This window comes from Rana temporaria, chromosome 1 (genome assembly GCF_905171775.1).
Source record: "Rana temporaria chromosome 1, aRanTem1.1, whole genome shotgun sequence".
Classification (NCBI taxonomy): Eukaryota; Metazoa; Chordata; class Amphibia; order Anura; family Ranidae; genus Rana; species Rana temporaria.
In genome coordinates this window covers 304,301,857-304,327,232 of record NC_053489.1, presented here as the reverse complement: position 1 = coordinate 304,327,232, position 25,376 = coordinate 304,301,857, and the positions used below count along the sequence as shown (strand labels likewise).

The 25,376-nt window shown below is 45.9% G+C and overlaps 1 protein-coding gene across 1 annotated transcript in view; it reads left to right on the top strand.

Annotated features, from left to right (window-relative positions):
• Window positions 1-25,376, top strand: part of PSIP1 (PC4 and SFRS1 interacting protein 1) — a 109,252-nt gene that overhangs the window by 65,227 nt on the left and 18,649 nt on the right. Inside the window, 6 exon segments of the mRNA XM_040358544.1 lie at window positions 1,545-1,623; window positions 5,098-5,308; window positions 10,292-10,410; window positions 11,180-11,235; window positions 11,366-11,436; window positions 23,125-23,226. Of these exon segments, the coding sequence (XP_040214478.1) occupies window positions 1,545-1,623; window positions 5,098-5,308; window positions 10,292-10,410; window positions 11,180-11,235; window positions 11,366-11,436; window positions 23,125-23,226 (638 nt within the window).

Sequence of the window (25,376 nt, the reverse complement as noted above, 5' to 3'; positions counted from 1 at the left end):
GAGTGGTGCAGGCTCTCGCCTTAAGTACGATTAAGGGGCAGATTTCAGCCTTGGCTGTTTACTTTCAGCGACCCTTGTCGGTGCACTCTCTGGTGCGTACGTTTGTGCAGGGGGTTCGACATGTGGCCCCTCCTGTGCGGCCTCCATGGGACTTGAATTTAGTTCTCTCGTTACTTCAAAAGCCTCCGTTTGAGGACATTAGGAAAATCCCTTTACTGACTTTCCCAGAAGGTGGTCTTTCTGGTGGCAATTACTTCAGTCAGACGGGTTTCTGAATTAGCGGCCTTGTCTTGCAAGGCCCCTTACTTGGTCATCCACAAGGATAAGGTGGCGCTGCGGCCGTCATTCCTTCCTAAGGTTGTTTCGGCCTTTCACATTAATGAGGACATTGTTCTTCCATTCTTATGTCCTCGGCCGACGAACCCAAAGGAGGCCACGTTACATTCATTGGATGTGGTTCGGGCCCTACGGGTGTACCTGTCTGCTACAGCTCAGTTTCGGAGGTAGGATTCACTGTTCGTGTCGGTGACTGGTCCTAACAAGGGTCTGGCGGTCTCATCGGCCACCATCTCTAGGTGTATCAGACAGGTCGTGCTTCAGGCCTATGCCCTAAAGGGGCGGGTGCCCCCCCTCTCGGTTACGGCGCATTCGACCAGGGCGATTGGTGCCTCTTGGGCTTTCCGCCATCAAGCGTCTGTTTTACAGGTGTGTAAGGCAGCGACCTGGTCGTCAGTTCCACACCCTCTCAAAGTTTTACAAGGTGGATGTGAGTGCATCTTCGGATGCCTCCTTTGGCCGCAAGGTTTTGCAGGCGGCTGTTTTAAGGTTGAAGTTCCTCCGTTTGGGGTGAAGTTTGGTTTGCTGTGTTTTCCCATCCCTCGATTTTTGACACTGCTTGAACGTCCCTAAGGTCAATTGCTGCTGTGTCCGTCCATTAACGGAAGAGAAAATAGGATTTTTGTACTCGCCGTAAAATCCATTTCTCTTCATGATTTGTACTGCTTGTTGACGAACTGAGGCTGCATGATGCAGAGAGAGGGATGTACCCGGGGGATCCGACCCCTGGGAGATACTGTACTGTGTGGGGTGTTTTAACACTTAACATGCTGGTTTTTCTGCCTAGTCAATCTCATAACAGGTAGGATAATACCCTAAGGTCAATTGCTGCTGTGTCCGTCCATGAACTTGGAGATATGGATTTTACGGTGAGTACAAAAATACTATTTTTTTTTAATCGCTAAAGCGCCTGAAAAACGCCCCAGTGTGAAAGGGGTCTAACTGGTGAATCACCTGAGTAACAGTTGTATGTAATGTGAATGGGGGAATACTCCCACTTCCCTGTTGTGTTCTGATGGAGGGGAGCCTTCCCTGCTGTCAGAATTCAATGATCAGTGCTGCCTGGCTATAGTACTGAATATAGACAAACCGCAGGGAAAAAAAACACCCGATACAGGTCCAGTCCCTTCTCTCCAAAACTGACTAATTTGTGGTATTTGTTAATTTTCTGAATTTTGAAAATGTATCTTTTATTTTAAAACTTTTAGCTTCCACAGAACCCAAAGTGCCTAAACCAAGAGGAAGACCAAGGCTGAAGCCACTACCTACTTCACCAGATCGTGAAATGTGAGTGTTTTTCTTCATTGTTTACAAGGTGGGGTTAGTATGTGTAAACATTTGATATACAGTGGTACCTTGGTTTAAGAGTAATTAGGTTTGAGAGCGTTTTGATTTGGGAGCAACGAGTGACTCGCAGAGTGACTCACAAGACGAGAAGAATTCAAGCTAAATAGGCCTGCAGTACCTCATTTGGCCTGAGGTACGGGGGCGCATAAGCTGAGCCGAAGTGTCCTTGGGCCTTTTCGGATGTTTTCTGCACTTTGCCCCCGTGGCTCCCAAACAGAATTGATGTACTCCAGCCCCCCCCCCCCCCCCCCACACACACACACACACAAATAGAGCTTTCTTTTGGTGATATTTGATCACTTCTGTGTTTTTTATTTTTTGCGCTGTAAACAAAATAGTGACAATTTTGAAGAAAATGCAACATTTTTTACTTTTTTGTTTTAATAAATATCCCCAAAAATATATAAAAAAGTTTTCCTCAATTTACGCCAATACGTATTCTTCTAAATAGAAAATTAGTGCAGCGCAAATAACACATTAAATGAAATAATACATCAATAGATCAATTTTGGTAAAGTCCATAAAGTGCAAAGTGATAAGGTGCTCCAAAAAATCAATGGTGATAAAAAGTGCAATAATCTTCAACAGATCCGTGACCCACAGGAAAGGGTTATCCTCCACCAAGAGTAAAGGGTGGCCTCTCACCTCAATAATTCGACCTGTGGCTAGGTCAAAAGGCAAGAAGCAAAACCTCCAAAGATAGGCAATCAGCTTTACATGGGTTCAATTCCAAAGAATCCACCAGATGGCACCAGCGGGCAATAAGCAAGGCAACACTCTCCCATACAGCATTTAAATGGACCGAGAAAGGAGTAAGAAGGACAATTCTAAGTGCTCACTGCTTAAAACGTTTAATAGAAATAAAAGCATAAAGTATAAAAACTCACATGGTCCTGCACTCATAAACCGAGTGCAGGTATAACAGCAATTACCGGAGCGGAGCGTCCGGATCAATGTACACAGCTTGTTTAGGTCTCTGTGAGGCAAACGCGGGTGACGTCGACGTAGCTCCTCCCCGTTACGTCCCAAAGTGGGCGGGACTTCATCAGCGTGGCCCCCCCCACGCTGATGAAGTCCCGCCCACTTTGGGACGTAACGCGTACGAGGGGGAGGAGCTACTTCGACGTCACCCGCGTTTGCCTCACAGAGACCTAAACAAGCTGTGTACATTGATCCGGACGCTCCGCTCCGGTAATTGCTGTTATACCTGCACTCGGTTTATGAGTGCAGGACCATGTGAGTTTTTATACTTTATGCTTTTATTTCTATTAAACGTTTTAAGCAGTGAGCACTTAGAATTGTCCTTCTTACTCCTTTCTCGGTCCATTTAAATGCTGTATGGGAGAGTGTTGCCTTGCTTATTGCCCGCTGGTGCCATTTGGTGGATTCTTTGGAATTGAACCCATGTAAAGCTGATTGCCTATCTTTGGAGGTTTTGCTTCTTGCCTTTTGACCTAGCCACAGGTCGAATTATTGAGGTGAGAGGCCACCCTTTACTCTTGGTGGAGGATAACCCTTTCCTGTGGGTCACGGATCTGTTGAAGATTATTGCACTTTTTATCACCATTGATTTTTTGGAGCACCTTATCACTTTGCACTTTATGGACTTTACCAAAATTGATCTATTGATGTATTATTTCATTTAATGTGTTATTTGCGCTGCACTAATTTTCTATTTATTCACTTTGAGATATTTTTTGAGTTATATCTGCAGTGCTGGCTTGCAATTTAGTTTAATTTGTATTTATCTTCCAGCGCTGAATCACTTTTTATTTTATTTTTGCACCCAATACATATTCTTCTACCTATTTTTATAAAAAAATCGCAACTTTTTTTATCGTGACTGCGACATTATGGCGGACACATTGGACACATTTTGGACCATTGTCATTTTTACAGCGAACAGTGCTATAAAAATGCACTTTTTACTGTGAAAATGGCAGTGAAGTTGTTAACCTGTAGGGGGCGCTGCAGGGGTTAAGTGTTCCCTAGGAAGTGATTTTTACTGTGGGGGTGTGGCTTGGCACCTGACGTCACTGATCGTTGTTCCCTATGACAGGGAAGAGACGGTCAGTGACACTCTCACTAAGAATGGGGAAAGGTTTGTTTACACTTGAATGTGGAACTCCCTTCCCCAGTTGGTGGTATCAGTGGAAGAGTGTCAAATTTCAAAAAACATATCGTTTTGCATGTTGGCGAGCACAACATACTCGCTGACAGATTGGAAATGGTAGTGACATAAACACAGGGTGTGTGTATACTCTCTTTCTCTCTTTCTCTCTCTCTCTTTCAAAAAAATATGTGTAATAATATATTGCGCTAACAAAAAAAGAATGAATAGAAGTCAGGCTGCCAACACAACAAAATGGATATTTGTGAACAGAAATCTGAAAAAAAAGTGTAGCGCCAATAGGGAGAGCCTAGGGACTCTCCAGTGAAAGTCGGTGATAGGTGTCACAGACCCTGCTATGTGATCCCAACGAGGGATTTCGTGAATCGGTGATCAAATTATTCAAAAGCCGCGCCTCCTCAGGCTGTTCCGTGATTGGCAGAACACTCATTTTCCCAGCAGAGCCTCTGTTCAGTGTTCTGCCTATCATGGATGCCTTCTCATCTTTGGCCTCAGACGAGGACATCTGTGATAGGCGGAACACTGAACAGAGGTTCTGCTGGGAAAATTAGTTGTCCGCCTATCACGGAACAGCATGAGGCGCGGCTTTTGAATAATGGACGCCCACAGCCTGACAAACTCTGCAAACAAAATAAGGTAGGGAGATCGTCGAGGCCAGCAATGTAATGGCATAGTGAGATCTGAAAAAAGTGTGGTGTGTGTGTGTGTGTGTGTGTGTGTGTGTGTGTGTGTATATATATATATATATATATATATATATATATATATATATATATATATATATATATATATAACATTTTTTACTGTTACAAGCAACCGTACAGCTGTCATTATTGGCATTCATAAATGGCAGCTTGATTACTATTGCAACCTGTGATTGACTACCGCTCAAAATCAATAGGCCCGTGCGGCGTACTTTGCCGCAATGCACACTGGGAAATGTAGGCGCCCGGCGCATGCGCAGTAAAATAGAAACGTAAAAAACGTGAGGTCAAGTGCCATTTACATAAAACACGCCCCACTCAAACACATTTGAATTAGGTGCCCTTGCGCCTGCCGATTCAGGCTACGCCGACGTAACTTAGCAGGCAAGTACATTGTGAATCATGTACTTGCCTCGCTAACTTACGGCGGAGTAGCTTAAATTCCTTAAGCTGCGCCGCCGCAAAGTTACGCCAATGTACCTGAATCTACCTATATGAATTTTGCACAAACAAGTGCAAGTTTCACTTTTGGGTGTAACGCCTCCGTTTTAAGTTGTTGTGTTGTTTTTTTGGTTGCAGAACTGATCAAGAAGATCAAGTAAAGAAGAAAGCTCTAGAAAAATCACCAAAACAGCTACTTTCTAGAAAGGATGATGAAGCAACAAAGGAAAATGATGACAAACCGCAAAAAGAGACCAGCAAAAAAGAAGTTGAAACGAAAAAAAAGGTTACTGGAAAAGTTGATTCAGCTTCCCATTCAGAATCTGAAGATGAAGTGGAAGAGGGAAAGGTAAAAAAAAAAACTTTTTATAAGAAGAGTTATCCAGAGTCTCTTCTTTAGACCAGGCTACACTCAAGCAGTTTTTCTGCTACAGGGCGGGAGCTATATATTATACCTGCACTTGCGGGGAGTGTGTGTTCATCTCCGGCAGGCCGCTTCTGCTGTGATTATTCTTCCCTGCACCCGCTGATTGTCTGTAAACCACACACCTGTAAACAAGGCAGATGGGAGAAGGAATGGTTTCTGTGTTCCTGCAAAGCAGGGACTAGAATCCATCTCTTCCCCAAGTAAAAGCACCACCTTGTACACACAAAAACACTGGCTAGACACAGTTAAGGGACCGCCCTAAGTGTTTAACCTCTTCCCAGCCAGAGTCATTATTACAGTGCATATTTTTGGCACGGATCGCTGTATTAGGGTCATTGGTTCCTGCAAAGTGTCAATGTCCAATTGTCCACCACAATATTGCAGTCCAACTATGTCGCTGATCGCCACCATTACTAGTATACATAAAAATTCCATAAATATCCCATAGTTTGTAGATGCTATAATGTTTGCGTAAACTAATCAATATAAACTTACTGGGGTTTTTTTTTTTTTACAAAAAATCCTGTAGCAGAATGCATATTGGCTTAAATTATTAATTATTGGATATGTTTTATAGCAGAAAGAAACATTTGTTTTTCAAAATTGTTGAATGAAATTTTATTTGGGTACAGCGTTGCATGACCGCGCAATTGTTAAAGTAACGCAGTGCCATATCGCAAGAAAATGGCCTGGTCATAAAGGGGTGTAAATTTTCTGGAGGTCAAGTGGTTAACATTATGTGCATTCTAAGATTCTTTTATGCTCACCACAGTTGTGAGGATTGTTTGTCTGAGTTAGACCCCTTTCACACAGTTGTTCTGCAGGCGCACCTGAAACAGCCGCTGCTTTGTCTTCCGTGTAAAAGCCAGAGCGGCTAGCAGGACGGTAAAAAAAAAAAAGTCCTGCTAGCCGCATCTTTGGAGCGGTGAAGGAGCAGTGTGTATACCGCTCCTGCCTATTGAAATCAATGGGGCACTGTGGCTATACTGCCTCCTAAAAACCACCTGCTTTGGGTTAGCCGTGTGCTTGCAACTGCACTTAGAGGAGCCAGTGTGACCTTTTTTTTTTACTAGAATAGCTTTGAGGGGCTGCTTTTATGCATTAAAGTAAAAAATAAAAAAAATCTGTCATACAGGATCCCCGCTGCCCCCCTTATACTTGCCTGGGCCTGATTTTTGATCTAGTGCTGTTTACGAGCGATGTGGCTCCCACCGCTCTCTTCCCTTCTCATAGGGCAGATTGATAGCCGCAGGATCCATTGGCTCCCACTGTTAATAAGAACAGGATGAGCTTGAGCCACACTGTCTGCCTATAGACAGGGTGGCTTGGGATCAAGAACACATGCATGCCCCCAGTGGCTTTCTATGGGGGCACTCGCCCAGGTGGAGCCAGGAGCACCAGTGAGAGACCCCAGAAGAGAATTGTGGCTGCTTTTTGCAAAACCATTCCACGGAGCAGGTAAGTATGACTTGTTTATTGTTTTAATTAAAACAAATGAAAGCTTTACAATCACTTTAATGAACTGGAAAATCTGTACTTCTTGGCTGAGTAGAGAGTAAATAATTTAGGGCTGTGGCAGAGAACACCAGTGTGTTTAAGCTACTGGGGAAAAAACTGCGCTTGTTTTTTTTTTTTTTTTAAATCTACCAGCATCTGTTAATGGCAGAAAATCTTGCAAACGTGCAGAAAAACAGCAGGGCTGAAAGTAAGAATGTCCAACTCTCCTGAAGAAACTGAGCTGGTTGGAGGGGAATAACCTAAAAGGGGCAGGCTTCCTATGTGTCCAGTGTCGTTTCCTCCCATGCATATGTGTAAACAATGGTCTCTTTCATGTTTTAGCACATACAGTGGATATTAAAGGTCTACACACCCTATAAAAATGCTAGCTTTTACTTACTAATACTTTTTCTTTTGCACTTTTTATTTTATGATGACATTCAGTATTTTGGGGGTGGGAGTCGGCGTGGCACATCTTGCCTTGGGAATCTTTTGTCCACTTGTTGCAAAAGTGCTCCAAATCTTTCAGATGAGGACGTTCTTCAGGTCACCCCACAGATTTTCAATTGGGTTCAGGCTGGGACTTTCCAAAACTTTAATCTTTGGATGATTCCATTCTCTTGATTTGGAGTTCTTTTTTAGATTGTTGTGCTAAATTCCTTTTTCTTCATTTTAAGCAGAAGCTTGAAGGTTTTTTGTGCAAAATAGATTTTTGGAACTGTTCAGAAGTCCCTCCACCTTGACCAAAAAGACCAAAAGAATAATGCTGCCATCACTCTACCCGGAAGCATCTTCTCCGTTGATTCCGGGTATGGGTCTTCGGGAGCGGGTGTTCCTTCTTGATTGACAGTCTTCCGAGAGGCTTCCGACGGTCGCATCCATCGCGTCACTAGTAGCCGAAAGAAGCCGAACGTCGGTGCGGCTCTATACTGCGCCTGCGCACCGACGTTCGGCTTCTTTCGGAAAATCGTGACGCGATGGATGCGACCGTCGGAAGCCTCTCGGAAGACTGTCAATCAAAATAGGAACGCCCAGTCCCGCAGCCCATACCCGGAAGCGACGGAGAAGATGCATCTCGTAAACGGTAAGTACGGATCATATTTTAAAACAACTAGCCAATTCCCCTAGACAAAACGAGCATCCATCTAAGGGGGAAAAGGGTCATGTGCGGGTGAACCTCCGCTTTAATAAGAAAAGGTCTCTGTGTGCATCAGCCCCCCCCTAATACTTACCTGAGGTCTCTCTAGATCCAGTGATGTAGGAATAGCTCGGCTGCCTGGGACTCCCCCTTCATTGGCTGAGACAGCAGCGCCATTGGCTCCCGCTGCTGTCAGCCAATGAGAAGAGAAAGGGCACCGGGCTACATGCACACTAGCGTTTTTCAAAAACTCAAATAAAGTTGGCATCAAAATGCTGATGACATTTTTACGTCAGCTTGTAGTAGCTTTTAGGAGCATTTGCATTTCATTAGCCCTTTTGCAGTGCATAAAGAGGAACAAAAACAAGTGGTTAGTAGCATTTTAATAGCAGTTAGGAGCTTTCGGCATTTTTTATTTTTCTGCTGGAAAAACGCTCCAACTCTACCCTTTTTATTTTTTTTTATTTTTTATTTTTTTTGGTAAATGCCAATAGCCTAAAGTAGTATGTATGGACACATGGAAAAACACTATTTAGCTTCTAGGAGCAGAAAAAAACTTTTTTTTAAGCTCCTAGAGGCTGCTAATAGAAGCCAAATAGAAGCCAAATAGTGTCCATGCACACTGCTTTAGGCATTTGTTGAAAAAAATATGAATACGGCGATATCCGTGAGCATGAAACGGCCGCTAGCACAACCTATGACAAACAGCCTAGACAAAATAGTAATACAAAAAGCGCAGCGCTAAAAACGGGTCCTAAACAAGGACAATGAAGGAAAAAGTATAACATTTGTTTAGGGTCTTAAACACATACAATTTATAGCAGTAATGACATTCGCCCTATAAGTAAGTAAATATACATATAAATTGAATGCAAAAAATGTATAAAAATTATTACTTTTGCTCAAGTCCATTTGTGATGACTGTAATAGCATAAGTGAAGTGGTAATCCAAACAAGTGAAATTTTGATCTTCAGTTAACACAAACGTGATGATGGGAAAAAAAGCCACCACCACTGATAGGACTGAGGCTTACCGGATTGAATGGACTTTGCAAGGCATACGTTAAAAATTAGTCTAAAAGGGCTGTATGGTGACACTACACCAAAAACACGAAGACCTCAGCACTGGAACTGGTGAACATCGGAGTAAGAGTCACACTAATCTCGGCAATAAGTGGCATAACCACAATATTAACGATGGGTTCCGTGGCAGAGATATTCAGGTTCACCAAAATAAGGGAAAGGTGTGCACATAGTGTAAATCTGTTTAACAGGAAAAACATTTATTTGATAGCATTTAAAATTTACTCTCACATTTGAGAGGATAAAACAAGCGCTTGTATATGAGCAGATTCCATGCAGTAGTAGCTGTAGATATGACCCGACATGCGTTTCATCTAAGACATCGTCTGGGGTCATGTTTGGAGCGTTTTTCCCAGCAGAAAAATATGCGGAATGCTCCTAGAATGCTACTAGCTGCTTTTTTGAGCTTTCTTTTCTTTTCTTTTTTTTTTTCCCCTTCATATACTGCAAAAAAATGCAATAAAATGCTATTGCCCCTAAAAGCTGGAACAAAAATGCTATTGGCGTTTTTCTGGCTTTTCTTTCGCTTATAGTGTGCCTTAAGGTGGAAAAAATTCTAAGTGGTTTTTACATTTCAAAAATCTGGTATTTTTACAGGGGTATGTAAAACATTTTGTATGCACTGTATATAGCATTTTAGTTGTGATCGAGAAAGCATATTGTGCGCGGTAAGCCAGCAAGTACCATTATTGGAAACCTGTTATACAGCTTTCGGGATATCCTTTTTAGGCCTCATGCACACAGGATGTGCCTAAACACATTAGCAAAATGCAGCTTTATGCAAGTTTATCAGGCTGCTTTTCTGCTGTCGGAAAAGACATTCAAAAGGAGCTGGGCAGTGTGCAATGAGGCCTTAAGGGTAAGTTTGGATTTACTTTTGGCAGTCCTTAAGCTTGCCACACATTCTATGTTCTCAAAGTACAATTCCATTTAGGGCCCATCCACACCACTGCATTGCTGTAGTACGTTGGTGCCATTTGCAGGTCACCACAAGACCGTAATGCACTCCTACGATCAAATAAGTGTCTGCTTTATCTCAACATTAAATGCATCACAACAAACTGCCCCGGTGTGAATGGGTCTTTAGGTTTGCCAGTTACTGTGCAATGCTTGGGTTGACTAAAACAATCCATTCAATTTATGTCCTTTATTTTCTTCCTCCTATTTTGTTTTGAATTTTACTCAAGCAGAAAGGCAAGGTTGGCAGACCTCCCCAGGCTGCTCTAAAGCGTGCAGCAAAGCCTGTGCAAGAAAAGGAAGTTGCTGATAAGAAAAAGAAACTAGAAGATACTGTGGAGGCAGAAAGGTGAAACGATGATGACTGTGTTTTTAAAAAAATTTTTTTGCATGTTGCTGTTATTTAGTCAAGTCTTTGGGTTTTACTTTCTTGCCCAAGGTCATTTAGCTGAAGGCCTCACTCCATTATTTTTTTACGATGACAGGCAAATAATTGTCTTGTCTATACAAACATGCATCTGTTTCCCATGGGGGCACTCATGCGTGCTCGCTCCTGAGCCCCTCTGCTGCGTCCATTGACTCAAACGGCATGACTTGGCCCCGCTCCCTCGTTGCTGGCTTTGAACAGCACTGATGGGGCCAATGAGCACTGATGGGGCCAATGGCTCCTTGTGCCCCAGAAAAGCCAGCAAGACCTTGAAGTGAGGGAAGACAATAGCTCCAGGCGTGCACAGTGCTGGGTCGAATGAGGGCTCAGGTAAGGGGGGGGGGGGGGGGCTGCTGGTGCCTAAATATATAAAAATAAATAAAAATAGGCTTTTAGAACCACTTTAAATCCTCTTTTCTTTAGGCAATCCAATCCTCCTTTTGCCTAGTGGTCAGGCGTTGGGACCTATGGTTCCATAGCCCTTTTCCTTTTTTTTCCCCTGGGATTTTTTTCTGACCTCTCCCAAAAAATATTTTTTTTGTTGCAGGGATGCCCAAAATCTGAGTATCATAGTGCAGACTTCTTAGAACCCTTCTGGGTACCCTTTAGGAACTGCATCAGTATATAGATATCAGGTTTTGCATTAATCAAAAAGAACATTTCTAACCCATTGCTTGCATTTATTTTGCAGCCACTGTAAGGAGGAAACTAAAAAAGCAGACGTTAGGAAATTTGACAAGAAAAAAGGTTTGTTTTTAGTTTATAAACACATTTTATAACTGAATTTTGTGCTGTATCTTTGCTTTGAATTTTATTTGTATTAATTTACTTATTACATTTTTCAAAAAAAAAATTCTTTTGTTTTTCAATTTTATAGAAACCTCCATTGATGCTAGGCTTCAAAGGATACATGCAGAAATAAAGTCGTCTTTAAAGCTTGACCACCAGGTTTGTATTGGAAGGTTTTAAACATGTTATAGGTTATTTCTTTGTCCACAGTTAAAACCCTTGTGTTTTTTTTTTTTTTTTTTTAAATAACAAATATATCTTACTTGCCTCTACTGTGATGTTCGTTTTGCACGAAGTGCCCCCGAACGGATCCTCCCTGCATCGGTAAACCCCCTAGGAGAAGCTCTCTCCCTGGGGGTTATATATATAAATTTTTTATATTTATATACACTTCCCGATCTGGTTACTCCAAAACCTTTTTTCAACAAATTGACTTGGCAATTGCTTCTTTCCTTAAAAGAGGTAGCTCCACCCAGGTTCAACAGGGCTATTCTTCGGAGGGCCTGAACACAGGGAGAGTTGGCCTGCCCAGACCTCCAAAAATATTTTTAAGCAGCCTTACACTTGTGCTCATAACTGGGTGACAACTAATCGTTCAAACACCTTGGTGGTCCTCGAGGCAGCATATCTTGGCTCATATGAATTATTGAGTAATGTCTTGTTTAGAGAAGTCAAGGCTCCCTTTTCTCTTACGTCCTCTATGAAAGCTGTAATTGGAACTTGACAAACGCAAGTATGTAAACATCAAGAAGATACCCATACAGGGTCCCCGGATACCCCTCTGTGGCTTTATCCACTACTCTGAGCTCCAATCTATACCTAATCCTGTGATTTGGGCATCCTGTGGCATCAAAATATTGGACCAGATCTGTACAGATGGCTCCTTACTGTCTTGACATTCTCAAGCAGACGTTTGGGCTTGCCAACCGCCATCTCTTCAGATATCTTTAGCTTTGCCATGCATTTGCTACTTTGTAAGGTTCCCACCCTGTGCTTCTTTCAATCGAGTCTGGAATCCTTGTTGCGGGATGACCAGTTGGCCAAACCGACATCTAACTTATATGAAGCGCTCATGCCTTCAGTTCATTTTGGAATGGAGGGCCTGTATTCAAAGTGGCAAATTTAATATCTTGGAAATGGACGCGGAGGATATTTCCCCCTCCTGCAATTGGTCTCGGTCAGAGGCCATAAAATCACCAAAAAAAAAATGCGTTTCTAAGACTGCTGCGCAAATAGTGTGTGACATAAAGTATTGCAGCGACCGCCATTTTATTCCCTAAGGTGTCTAAATAAATATATATATTTCTCTTCCGTTCATAGACGGACACAGCCTTCATTGACATTAGTCTTTTTCTGCCTAACGACAGGAGAGGAGTCAGGCGCTTCTGGAGTCCCTGTACTCTGGAGTTTTTTTCTTGCGATTTTTCTCGTGTTTTATTATTTTTGTTCCTGCATTTTTGAATCCTGTGATTCTTCTATCAACAACCGACTGGGTGACAGGCTGGGTCTTGACTCTTGTAGTCCCCCCATGTTCGGCCATCGAGCGTGTGCCGGCCCTTAGCTCAGCTTTGGGTCGTCCACGACAGGCCCCGTTGCTCCAGGGGCGGCCCGGGAACTTCGGTTCTAGGGCACACATATGACCGGTCTCTATGGCTTTGTCACCGTGTGTCTGGCCGACAGCCATGCCGTTTACGGACATTGGTTCTGTCTGGGATACCTCCGGACGTGTAAGTAGTGGCCCCTTACTCAGGTAAGTGGTCTGGCTGGAATGTTTCCCTGGGGAGGTCGACTGATGGTCCGCCCTGCTTTCCTCTCTCCCTTATTTTCCTCTCCCTCCTTTCCCATTTGGGTAGCGACTGTGAGGGGGGGCTTTCTGGGGTCTCTTATACACCTAGGGCTTGTGTGCATAGTGGTGGCTGAGTGTGTTCACTGCAGGGGCCTTTTTGTGTGCTATGGTGACTTTGTGCTGTATTTTTTTTTTGCTGTGTCACTGTCTTTTTAAATGCGCAGCAGCCGCCATTTTGTCGGAGTCCCGTTTTACATAGCTCGGCGGCCATTTTCTTGTGGTCCAGGACTGTTTTTTACACATTCAGCGGCCATCTTAGAAATCGTTTGGCCTCGTGTGGCCGATTTTAGCACTGCAGAAATGCAACGAATCTGCCTAGAGGTAGACAGACGCAGCACAGCCGACTTCTCTGCACACTTAGGCTTCTCTCAGACCGCGCGGCACCTGGGTAAGGTGGTGAGTTTCCCTGGGGGCCCCCATACTCTGTAAGGCCGGGAGGTGACCGTGGGTGACTCTGCTTTGCTGTTAGGGGACACAGCGGGGGGGGGGGGGCATTGGGAGGCCTGGACAGGTACTTCTCCCCTGTATGCCTGTGTTAACCCTTGCTGCCCCTCCCCCTGCCACATCTGCTATGCAATGTCGTGGCATTTTTTCTGGCCAGTTTGAAGCGACTGGTGGCCGCCTGGGGGTGTATTAGGCCCCCCTCCCTGGCCTGCTTCTGGGGATATCTCTGACACTGTATTGTCCGATGATGCGGGCTTAACCCACGCACACAGTGAGAGCGACTCTGGTCAGGGTCGGTTACTGTTTGGGAAATGTTGGAGCTATTTTTTTCTGCAGGCGTGATACTCAGTACTTGAGGATGGGGCTGGGGCACCTGCTGTGCCGGTCCTTTTTGGGTCCCGCAAACCGCCATGCAGTGACAATTTTTTCCTTGTGTTCCTTTTTTGGGACAGTCTGTTTTACAAGGAATGGGATACGCCACAGACAGTTTTTGCTTGCGACCTGTTATCCTTTTGTGGAGGACCCTTTTAGTAAAGCGGGTCTCTCCTCTGTCCGTGGACCCTCCAGTGTCCGGGTTGAGTTCCACCATGTGGATGGGGCTCCTGCCTTTGAGGACCCCGCGGATGAGAGAATGGAGGCTGTGGCCCACTCCATCTTCGCGGTAGGGGGGTCGGCTGTGAGACCGGTTTTGGCCGGAGCTCTGGTGCCACGGACTCTGACTGTACGGGCAACGTTTTTTTGCTGCAGGAGCAGGATGCTTCCGAGACCTGCAAGGACCTGGCTGAACAATTTTTTCTGGGTCTTATATTTTTTCTGTGGGTCGGTCCTGGTTACGCTCTTGCTTCCAGGGCTTCGCCTATGTGGTGGTACTGCACCACCTTGTGTGGCTGAAGTGCTGGTCTGCGGACCAGTCCTCGAAGAATGCCTTGGTGGATTGCCTTTTAGGGGTGAACGGTCCTTTTGGGACTTCCCTGAATGGCATCATTATGGATGCCACGGGTGGTAAGAGCATGCTGTTCGCAAAGTCTGGGAAGGGCTAGGGACCTCATCATAAGCAAGGACCCTCCTTTACTACCCCCAAGCGGTTTTTTTTCGCCCACCCTGTGCGGTGGGGGGAAGGTTTGCAAGGTGCTGAGGGGCAGCAGCGCACCTGGTTCCGCAAGCCCAACAAGCCTGCGGACATACCTGCTTCTGCCTGAAGGTCTGCCCCCGCCCGTGTCTCAGGTGGGGGACCGGCTTTGCAAAATCACTTCCTCCGGTTCGCTCTGTCAGGGGCTGTCCAGGATCTTCTGGTCGGGGGAGTGATTGTGCCAGTTCCCTCGATGGAATGGTCTCGGGGGTATTACTCCAATCTGTTTGTAGTCCCCAAGGAGGACGGGGTCCGTCCAATCCTGGGGCTCAAGGCCCTCGTTTGTTTTTGTCAAAGTGCAAAATTTCAGGATGGGGATTTTCTGGCGTCCTGGGATGTCATGAACGCGTACCTGCATGTCCCCATATGCTCAAAGCACCAGAGATTCTTGGCTCTGTGGTCAGGGAGGACCATTTTCATTTTGTGGACCTCACGCTCGGCTTGGTGTCGACACCACAGGTTTTCACCGAGGTGCTCGTCCCGATACTGGCCCGGCTGTGACAGCGGGGGTTTGTTATCGTGGGATGTCTGGACGACATTCTCCTACGAGCTTCTTCGAGCTCTGAATTAGTGGAGCCGTGTCTATCACGTGTCAGACTCTCCAAGAGTTCGGCTGGCTTCTGTATTGTCCAGAAGTCGGTGTTGATTCCGTCTCAGGGACTGGAATTCCTGGGACTAGTCCTGGATTCCGCCGGGGCGGGAGTTTTTTTCTCCGAACGGAAAAAATTCAGACTCTGCAATCTTCTGGGCAGCAGTTGTCGACCTAGACGTGGTCATCTCTGCGTTTCTGCATGAGGGTTCTGGGTCTGACGGTGGCCTCTTTCGAGGCGGTTCCGTATGCCCAATTCCACACCAGGGTGCTACAGAGGGAACTGCTGTCAGGTTGGGACAAGCTTCCGTCATCTCTGGATTACCAGGTTCATTGAGTCAACTGGTCATGTTTCCCCTGGTGTGGTGGCTGGCGTCTCCGGTGCTTCGGGCCGGGAAGTTGTTTTCTACCGTGCCACTGGACAGTGGTCACGACAGATGCCAGCCTCTCCGGTTGGGGGGGGGGCGTTTGGGGCACCCAGTCAGCCCAGGGGCGCTGGACTCAATATTCTGGAGCTCCGAGCAATCAAGCTGTGCCTTGCTAGGTGGTCCCTGGATCTGCAGGGCCGACCGATTAGGATCCAGTCCGACAACGCCACGGCCGTGGCGTACGTCAATCATCGGGAAGACAGACGGAGTTTCTGCTGCGACGGAGGTCACGCACATCATTCGGTGGGCCGAAAGGTCCGTTCCGGCTCTATCGGCCTTGTACATTCCGGGAGTACGGAATTGGCAAGCCGACTTCCTAGATCGAACTGCACTAGACCAAGGAGAGTGGTCTCTCCACCCGCAGGGGTTTCAGGGTCTGTACCAAAAGTGGGGCACTCCAGACGTGGACCTTCTAGTGTCCCGCCTCAACCGGAAGGTGCCACGATCGTGGCCAGGTCAAGAGACCCGTGGGCGGACGCGTCAGGCTTGTTGGTGGCTCCTTGGGGTCACTATCGCCTATTCTACACCTTCCCTCCTCGGAAGCTTCTTCCTTGCCTGCTGCGCAGAGTGGAAGCCGAGGGAATTCTATCAATCCTGATTGCCCCAGATTGGCCGCGTCGCTCCTGGTACGCAGACCTGGTGCGTCTGGTGACAGACGCCCCCTAGCGTCTTCCCCTGGGAGATGATCTTCTGTTACAGGGTCCGATCTTCCACCCTGTTTTACAGCCACTGGCTTTAGCGGCGTGGCTGTTGAGAGCCAGGGGCTGAAGGACCGATTTCTGCTCTGGCTGTTTACTTTCAGCGCTTGGCGTCGCACTCCTTGGTGCGTACGTTTGGTCAGGGGGTCTGGCATGTGGCCCCTCTGGTGCGCCCTCCACTACCCCCAAGGGACTTGAATTTAGTCCTTTCGTGCTTCAGGATGCTCCCTTTGAGGACATTCGGGAGTTTTTTTATTGACTGTCACAAAAGGTGATTTTTTTTTTCTGCTAGCAATTACGTCGATCAGACAAGTGTCTGTCTGAACTGGCTCCCTACTTGGTCATCCATAAGGATGAGGTGGTGCTGCGGCCGCAGCCGTCTTTTCTCCCCAAGGTCGTTTCGGCTTTTCACATTGATGTTTTCTTCCATCCTTATGTCCTCGGCCGAAATGCCAGGAGGCCACTTTACATCCTCTGGATGTGGTTCGGGCCCTACGAGTGTACTTCTCTGCTACGATTCCGTTCCGGAAGTCGGACTCACGGTGGCTGGTTCTACCAGGGGGCCTGGTAGTCTCGTCGGCCACCTTTTTCCGGGGTGGATCCGATGGATTGTGCTTCAGGCCTATGCCCTGATGGGGCGGGCGCCTCCCTTTTGGGTTACGGCGCATTCGACCAGGGCGATCGGGGCCTCTTGGGCTTTCTGGCATCATGCCTCTGTGTTACAGGGGTGTATGGCAGCGACCTGGTCGTCGTTCCACACTTTTTCTAAGTCTAAGTCCCTGGGAGGAGCGGCATGAAGGAAAGTTTTTAACACCTTAAGTGCTGTAGAATTCTGCCTAAATCTCCTGGTAGGAAGAAGCATAACCCTGAGGTCAATGAAGGCTGTGTCCGTCTATGAACTCAGAGAAATGGATTTTACGGTGAGTACAAAAATCTTTTTTTTCCCTCCAACCTCCGGCTCGCCAGGAGGATCTGTCAGGGGCTGTCCAGGATCTGCTGGTCAGGGGAGTGATTGTGCCGGTTCCCTTAGCGGAACGGTTTCGGGGGTTTTACTCCAGTCTGTAGTTCCCAAGAAAGAAGGGGTTCGTCCAATTCTGGACCTCAAGGCCCTCAATTGCTTTGTCAAAGTGCAAAAATTCAGGATGGAGTCGATTCGCTCGGTAGTAGCAGCGCTCCATCAGGGCGATTTCCTAGCATCCTTGGATATCAAGGATGCGTACCTGCATATCCCCATATGCGCAAAACACCAGAGATTTCTGGCCCTCTCGTTCGGCCTGGCTTTCGCCACCACAGGTTTTCACCAAGGTGCTCGCTCCGATTCTGGCCCTGCTGAGGCAGGGCGGGATCGCTATTGTAGGATACCTGGGCGACCTTCTTCTGAGAGCTTCTTCAAGCTCAGAATTAGAAGAGGACGTGTCTATCACCTGTCAGACCCACCGAGAATTCGGTTGGCTATTGAATACCCAGAAGTCAGTACTGGTACCGTCTCAGCGGCTGGAATACCTGGGGTTAGTCCTGGACTCCTCAGAGGCAAGGGTTTTCCTCCCAATGGAAAAACTACAGACACTGCAGTCTGTGGGGCAGCGGTTGACGACCCAGAAATGGGCGTCGCTTCGCTTTTGCATGAGAGTGCTGGGTCTGATGGTGGCCTCTTTCGAGGCAGTGCCGTATGCCCAATTTCACACTCGAGTGTTGCAAAAACAGATTCTGTCCCGTTGGGACAAGCTTCCTTCGTCTCTGGATTACCAGATTCGGGTGAGTCAACTTGTCAAGTCCTCCCTAGTGTGGTGGCTGACATCTCCAGTACTTCGGGCCGGAAAATAATTTCTGCCGTGTCATTGGACAGTGGTCATGACTGATGCCAGCCTCTCCGGCTGGGGGGGGTGTCTGGTGTGTCCGGTCAGCCCAGGGGCGCTGGACTCAGGAGGAGTCCTGCCTACCAATCAATGGTACTGGAGGTCAGAGCGATCAAGTTGTGTCTCTCCAAGTGGTCTCTGGGTCTACAGGACCGACCGGTCAGGATCCAGTCCGACAACGCCACGGCCGTGCCGTACGTCAATCATCAGGGTGGACACACGGAGCTCGGCTGCATCGACGGAAGTCGTGCACATCCTCCGGTGGGCCGAAAGGTACGTTCCGGCTCTGTCGGCCGTGTACATTCCGGGGGTGCTGAACTGGCAAGTCGACTACCTAAGACGCTAGACCAAGGAGAATGGTCGCTACACCCGGAGGTGTTTCAGAGTCTGCCAAAGATGGGGCACTCCAGACGTGGACCTTCTGGCGTCCCGTCTCAATCGGAAGGTGCCACGGTTCGTGGCCAGGTCAAGGGATCCGTGGGCGGACGCGTCAGACGTGTTGGTAGCACCATGGGGTCACTATCGCCTAATTTACGCCTTCCCTCCTCTGAAGCTTATTCCTCGCCTGCTGCGCAGAATAGAAGCCGAGGGGATACCAACAATCCTGATCGCTCCGGATTGGCCGCGCCATTCCTGGTACGCGGACCTGGTGCGTTTGGTGGCAGACGTCCCTTGGCGTCTACCCCTGAGAGAAGATCTTCTGTCGCTGGGGTCCGATCGTTCACCCTGCTTTACAGTCGGTGGCTTTAACGGCGTGGCTGTTGAGAGCCATGTGCTGAAGGATCGAGGCCTGTCGGGCTCCGTGGTCTCTACCATGCTACGAGCGCGGAAGTCTACTTCACGTAAGATTTACCATCGTACGTGGAAGGCTTACATCTCTGTGTGAAGAGATGAAATGGCACCCCCGTACATACGTGATGTCCCGGATTCTGCTGTTCTTACAGCGTGGGGTGGATCAGGCTCTCGCATTAAGTACGGTTAAGAGTCAGATTTCGGCTCTAGCTGTCTACTTTCAGCGACCCACTACCTGGTGCGTACATTTGTGCAGGGGGTTCGGCATGTGGCCCCTCTTGTGCGCCCTCCACTGCCTCTATGGGACTTGAATTTAGTCCTTTCGGTGCTTCGAGAGGCTCCATTTGAGGACATTCGGAAGATTCCCTTGTTGACTTTGTCCCAGAAGGTGTTTTTTCTGGTGGCAATTACCTCGGTCAGACGGGTATCTGAACTGGCGGCCTCGTCTTGCAAGGCTCCTTACTTGGTCATCCATAAGGTAGTGCTGCGGCCGCAGCCGTCATTCCTTCCAAAGGTTGTTTCGGCCCTTCGCATTAATGACATTGTTTTGCCATCCTTCGGGAAAAACCCGAAGGAGGCCACTTTGCATTCCTTGGACGTGGTTCGGGCTTTACGGGTGTACTTGTCTGCTACGGCTCCGTTTCGGAAGTCGGACTCGCTGTTCGTGTCGGTAACTGGTCCTAAAAAATGTCTGGCGGTCTCGTCGGACACCATTTCTAGGTGGAGCAGACAGGTCGTGCTCCAGGCTTATGCCCTAAAGGGGCGGGTGCCTCCCTTTCAGGTTACGGCGCATTCGACCAGGGCGATTGGTTCCTCTTGGGCTTTCCGCCATCAAGCGTCTGTGTTACAGGTGTGTAAGGCAGCGACCTGGTCGTCAATCCACACCTTTTTAAAATTTTACAAGGTGGATGTGAGTGCATCTTCGGATGCCTCCATTGGCTGCAATGTTTTACAGGCGGCAGTTTAAGGTTGAAGTTCCTCCATTGAGGAACTCTGGTTTGTTTGGGGTGAAGCTTGGTTTGCTGTGTTTTTTTTTTTGTTTTTTTTTCCTCCCACTCCTCGAAAAAAAGATTGACACTGCTTGGGGACATCCCTAAGGTCAATGCTGCTGTGTCCATGAACGGAAGAGAAAATAGGATTTTTGTACTCACCGTAATATCTATTTCTGAGTTCATGGATTGACACAGCACCCACCCCTCCTTTGTTTGTACTTCTTGTTTACGAACTGGGGTTGCATGATGCAGAGAGTGGGTTGTACCTGGGGGACCGCCCCCTGGGAGGTGCTGTACTGAAAGTGTTTTAACACTTGAAGTGCTGTTTTTTCTGCCTAAGTCTCTCCTGAAAGGAAGGATATATAACCCTAAGGTCAATGCTGCTGTGTCCATCCATGAACTCAGAGAAATGGATTTCACGGTGAGTACAAAAATCCTATTTTTCCGGCACTTGGTGGGCAGAGTTGTGACGTCACAAGACTCCCCGCCCACCTCTACACTCCCCTTGGCTAGGCAGCGCCTCTAGGACAAACCTTGCATCTGGGGGAGTGAAAAGTGCACTCACAGGAGAAGCAGAGTGCGTTCCAGGCAGAAGCAGAGCACACTCACGGCATCCCTGTCAAAATGCCTCCAATCGGATAATGCATCCGACGAATTGCACATGCGCAGTACGTAACATCTCGAGCTGATATCGCGATCAGCTGGTGAGACGTTTACGCTGGGCATGTGCAGTTCATCTGATGCATTATCAGACGAAAGGCATATCGGGGAGAGTGCCAAGGTGTCGGAATCTTCTTCCTCGCTCTGTGCATGCAAATACCTGATGTAAGGGGACACTGTGATGGGCACATTTTGTGCCCCTTAACATAAAATATACCCATCAGTATGCCTCTTAATGTTATGTATAGCACAGTGTGTTATACATTGTACTATACATAACACAGTACACATTGAGGTCTGTATAACACACTGTGCATTTGCAGTGACCGCAACTACATAGCGAGGGGTTGGTGGAATGTAAAACTGTCACTGTGGTGGCGTGCCGGATGGCTCCAATTGTATAATTATTGAAGTAAAATGGTGTCCTGTCGAATAATGCATCCGACGAACCACACGTGCGCAGTGATGACGTCGCTCCAGCTCATCGGGAGACCAGCTGCAGTTACGTTGTATACTGCACAGATCCTCGGCTGCATTATTCGAATATCTAAAGTGTGGAGGCAGAATGTGACAGTCAGATTTTGCCTAGCTCTGTGCATACCCGTAATCCGCTGTGTGAAGTTGCCCTAAAGAGGAGAAGGAATGTGTTTGGGTCACATTATAGCCCAATAGTCCACATTTATCAGAAGTTAAGTCTCGGAGAACAATAAACTGCTGCAACAATCCACCTCGCACATAAAGAAACAAGTTTTGCAGGGGAGAGGGAATATACAATATTCCGTACAGAGCCATCACATGCCGTACAGGGGAGGGCACAATGTAGCACTAGGTTGAATTCTCTACATAACAGGAAGTTCCTTTTTTAGGAAAAATACATGCATGTATTTTTGAAGAAAAAATGTGCATTGATTTTTCCACAAGAAGCCTGAAAAGCATTGCAGTTTGTAAGCTGAAGGAAGGGGTGAATGGGTCAGCATTCTTAGCCATTTATTCACAAATGGCTAAGAATGAAGTGGCTGCTGCGCTGATTTTAAATGTTTCAGCAGCTGGGGAAGAGGAAGAGAGGGGGGCAAGGAGCTGGAACTTGTTGCACCTTAAATATGGTTGCAATGTGCAACATGTTCCTAAAGATCAGTCAGCTATAGACCAGAAATGTTCTTCCCATTTGTGGACTTTGCTATATCTATTGGACTCCTAAGGACAGTAAGCAAATGTGATTACCACTTTCTTTATCATATGTTGTCAGAATGTATTTGGAATGGCTAGTTAGAGAGTGAAATGTGTGATACACCAAATGGCCTGGTGTAGTTAAAGTGAATGTAAACCCCATTTTTTTATTTTTATGTCCCAATGTAGAGAATACGATTTCCGATCATCTGTGCCACACATAGTTAATCCAGCTCTGAGCAATCCTCTTTTATTGTTCACTGAAAATTAAGACTTCCAGATAAAAACCTGTCTGAATAAAAAGTCCTTTCTGTCCCCTTGCTTAGAGTGACAGGGTTTTTACATATCTCGTGCACTAGCTTGGACACATGCACATTCCTGGATGTTTATCATAATATGGGGGGTGATCCACAGTTCATTGTGAGAGGTAATGTATGTCACTCGAAGCAAGGGGACAGAAAGGACTTTTTATTTAGACAGGTTTTTATCTGGAAGTCTGTTAATTTTCACTGAACAATAAAATAGGATTGCTCAGAGCTGGTTTAACTCTGTGTGGCAAGACTGGGCACAGATGATAGGAAATCTTATTCTCTACATTGTGACATTAAAAAAAAAAATGTTGGGTTTACATCCACTTTAACTACAAAAGGCCATTTGGTGTATCGCACATTTCACTCTTTTGCCGCGTACACACCATCACTTTATGTGATGAAAAAAAATGACGTTTTTAAAAACGTCACTTTAATTGACCGTGTGTGGGGGAAAACGTCGTTTTATGTCTTGTAAAAAACTGACAGAAAAAAATTGAAGCATGCTTCAATTTTATGTGTCGTTTTTCAAAAGTGCACTTTTTACTTCACAGAAATTGACCGTGTGTAGCAAAAAACGTCGTTTTCTAAGACGTTTTTTCATCCACGCATGCCCAGAAGCAAGCTTCAATGGTAAAACGTGGTGGAACGTAACCTCACTTTGCAAGATCATTGTGAGAAAACGATGGTGTGTAGGCAACTTCGTCTTAGAAAATTGAAGTTTCAAAAACGTCATTTTTTACTTCACAGAAAGTGTCGTTTTTTTTCATCACATAAAGTGATGGTGTGTACGCGGCATTTGGGTTTACATCCACTTTAATGCCGGGAGCCCCAGTACAAAAAAATGTCTGTCCAGGGTTTTATCACTATTGCTACTGTTATTTGATTAAGCCATGTGTGTGTCTCATTTTGCTTGATTCTTTTTGGTCTTTTTCCAGGATGTAAACAGATGTATTATCGCTTTGGATGAGCTGGCTTCTCTCCAGATCACCATGCAACATGCTCAGAAACACACAGATATGATCACTACTCTAAAAAGGGTATGTGCCTTATTCATGTTTTCGGTTTGAAAAGTTTCCTTCATTAATGGTATTTAAATAATTATCTGGAGAGTAATCCGAATACATTGTTAGGCCAGGCTTGGTTTTAGACCTTGAACAGCATTTACACACTAAGGTGCAGCAAGAATGCATATACCCCACTCCATATTGACCTGTACACACGATCAGAAAATTGGACGGAAAATACCAATGTTGAAGTGATCGTACAGTAATCTGATCATTGGTACACCGCTTTCAAGAGCCGATCACAACCGTTCGTTCATCTAATGGTACAAGCATGAAAAATTTTCTATGATACCAGGTCATACGATTTTGGTCCGTAGTTTGTCCTAAAATACAATACATTACATCACTTCAGAATTTTTATTCTGTCGTACGAGAATTTTTTATTGTGTGTACCTGACCTAAGTCTCCAGTTTTTTTGCTAGTGTTCTGTAGATGGACCTCCTCTCCCAACTAGTACTTATTTACTTTGAATTGAACAATAGAAGCAGTGCATCTGAATCTGTACAACCTCTGTTAACTCTTTGCTGTGGGGATGGCCTATAAACATGGATCCTGTTTGCTCACCTTAATACTTGGTATAGCATGTGTAGTTAGCTGCTCGATTCTATATGGGTCTGTGACCAGTAAATCATTCCTGTGGTTCCTATACCCTGAAGTCACTCCAGGGCTATGCCCACCGCCCAGGCCCATACAGAGTCCAGCGGCATTGAAAGGCAACACAGGTTCCTTTGTTATCAGACTTTTACTATAGCCCTATTGTAAGTATGAGACTTAAAGGCTGAGTTGATCTTTAACCCTTTCGCTGCCAGAGTTTTTGCACGGGTTTTAATGATTTTAGACCTGAAGATTGCTTTTAGAAAATATATAACGTGTTTTTTAATCATTTATAATATTAAAAAAAAAAATAGTTTCAAATTTTAGACTGTTAGTTCAAAGGTAAATTTAGGGCACACAAATGCAAAACATTAGCATATTTTTTGATAAAATATGAGGTTGTGCCGAGTGACTAGACCCTTTAAAACTGCATGCGCCTGTGAAATGGCGACAAAACTTCAGTACCCTATTTATTCCATAGACAACACTTTAAAAGCCCCTACAAGTTATCAGTTTAGAGCTACCCAGGAGCTCTGGTGGTAGAATTATTGCTCTCGCTCCGGTGTGTAGAGCCACATGTAACGTGTATTGCGAAAAAATATTTTCTTGCATAGGTGCCCCCGACATGTGCCTTTTGGGGGGATTTTATGTGATTGAGTGTAACCAACTATAATTATTTTGTTACATAGACTTTTTGTTGACAGGTCCTCTTTAACCACTTCAATACTGGGCTTTTTCACACCCTTCCTGCCCAGGCCAATTTTCAGCTTTCAGCACTGTCATGCTTTGAATGACCATTGCGCAGTTGTGCGACGTGGCTCCCAAACAAAATTGGTGTCTTTTTTTCCCCCCCCACAAATAGAGCTTTCTTTTGGTGGTATTTGATCATCTCTATGGTTTTTATTTTTTGCGCTATAAACAAAGACTGATGATTTAGAAAAAAAATATACATATTTTTGGTTAAAAAAATGTGCAATAAGCGAATGGGCAATAGATTTATGACATTTTTTTATTTCATTTTTTACTAGTACTGGCGGTTATCTGCAATTTTTGTCAGGACCTGGCTCTGTAACTGCCGCCAGGCACGCGCATCGGCACCCGCGGGAAGCGGCGCGACCCCTAACGGCCGGGAGGCCCAAGGACGTCATATGACGTCCACCCAGGATGGAAGAGCCACCTTGTGGACGTCCTATTAAAATATGCTGGTATTAAAGTGGTTAACTACTTCAGCCCCGGACAATTTTGTTGGTCAATGACCGGGCCACTTTTTACGATTCAGCAGTGCGTCGCTTTAACTGACAATTTTGAAAAAAATGAATATTTTTTGCTGTAATGAATATCCCCTAAAAATATATTAAACTATTTTTTTCCTCAGTTAAGACCGATCCGTATTCTTCTACACATTTTTCGTAAAAAAAAATCCCAGTAAGCGTTTGGTTTGCGCAAAAATTATAGCGTCTACAAAATAGGGGATAGTTTTTGGCATTTTTATTAATATATATATTTTTTTTTACTAGTAATGGCGGCGA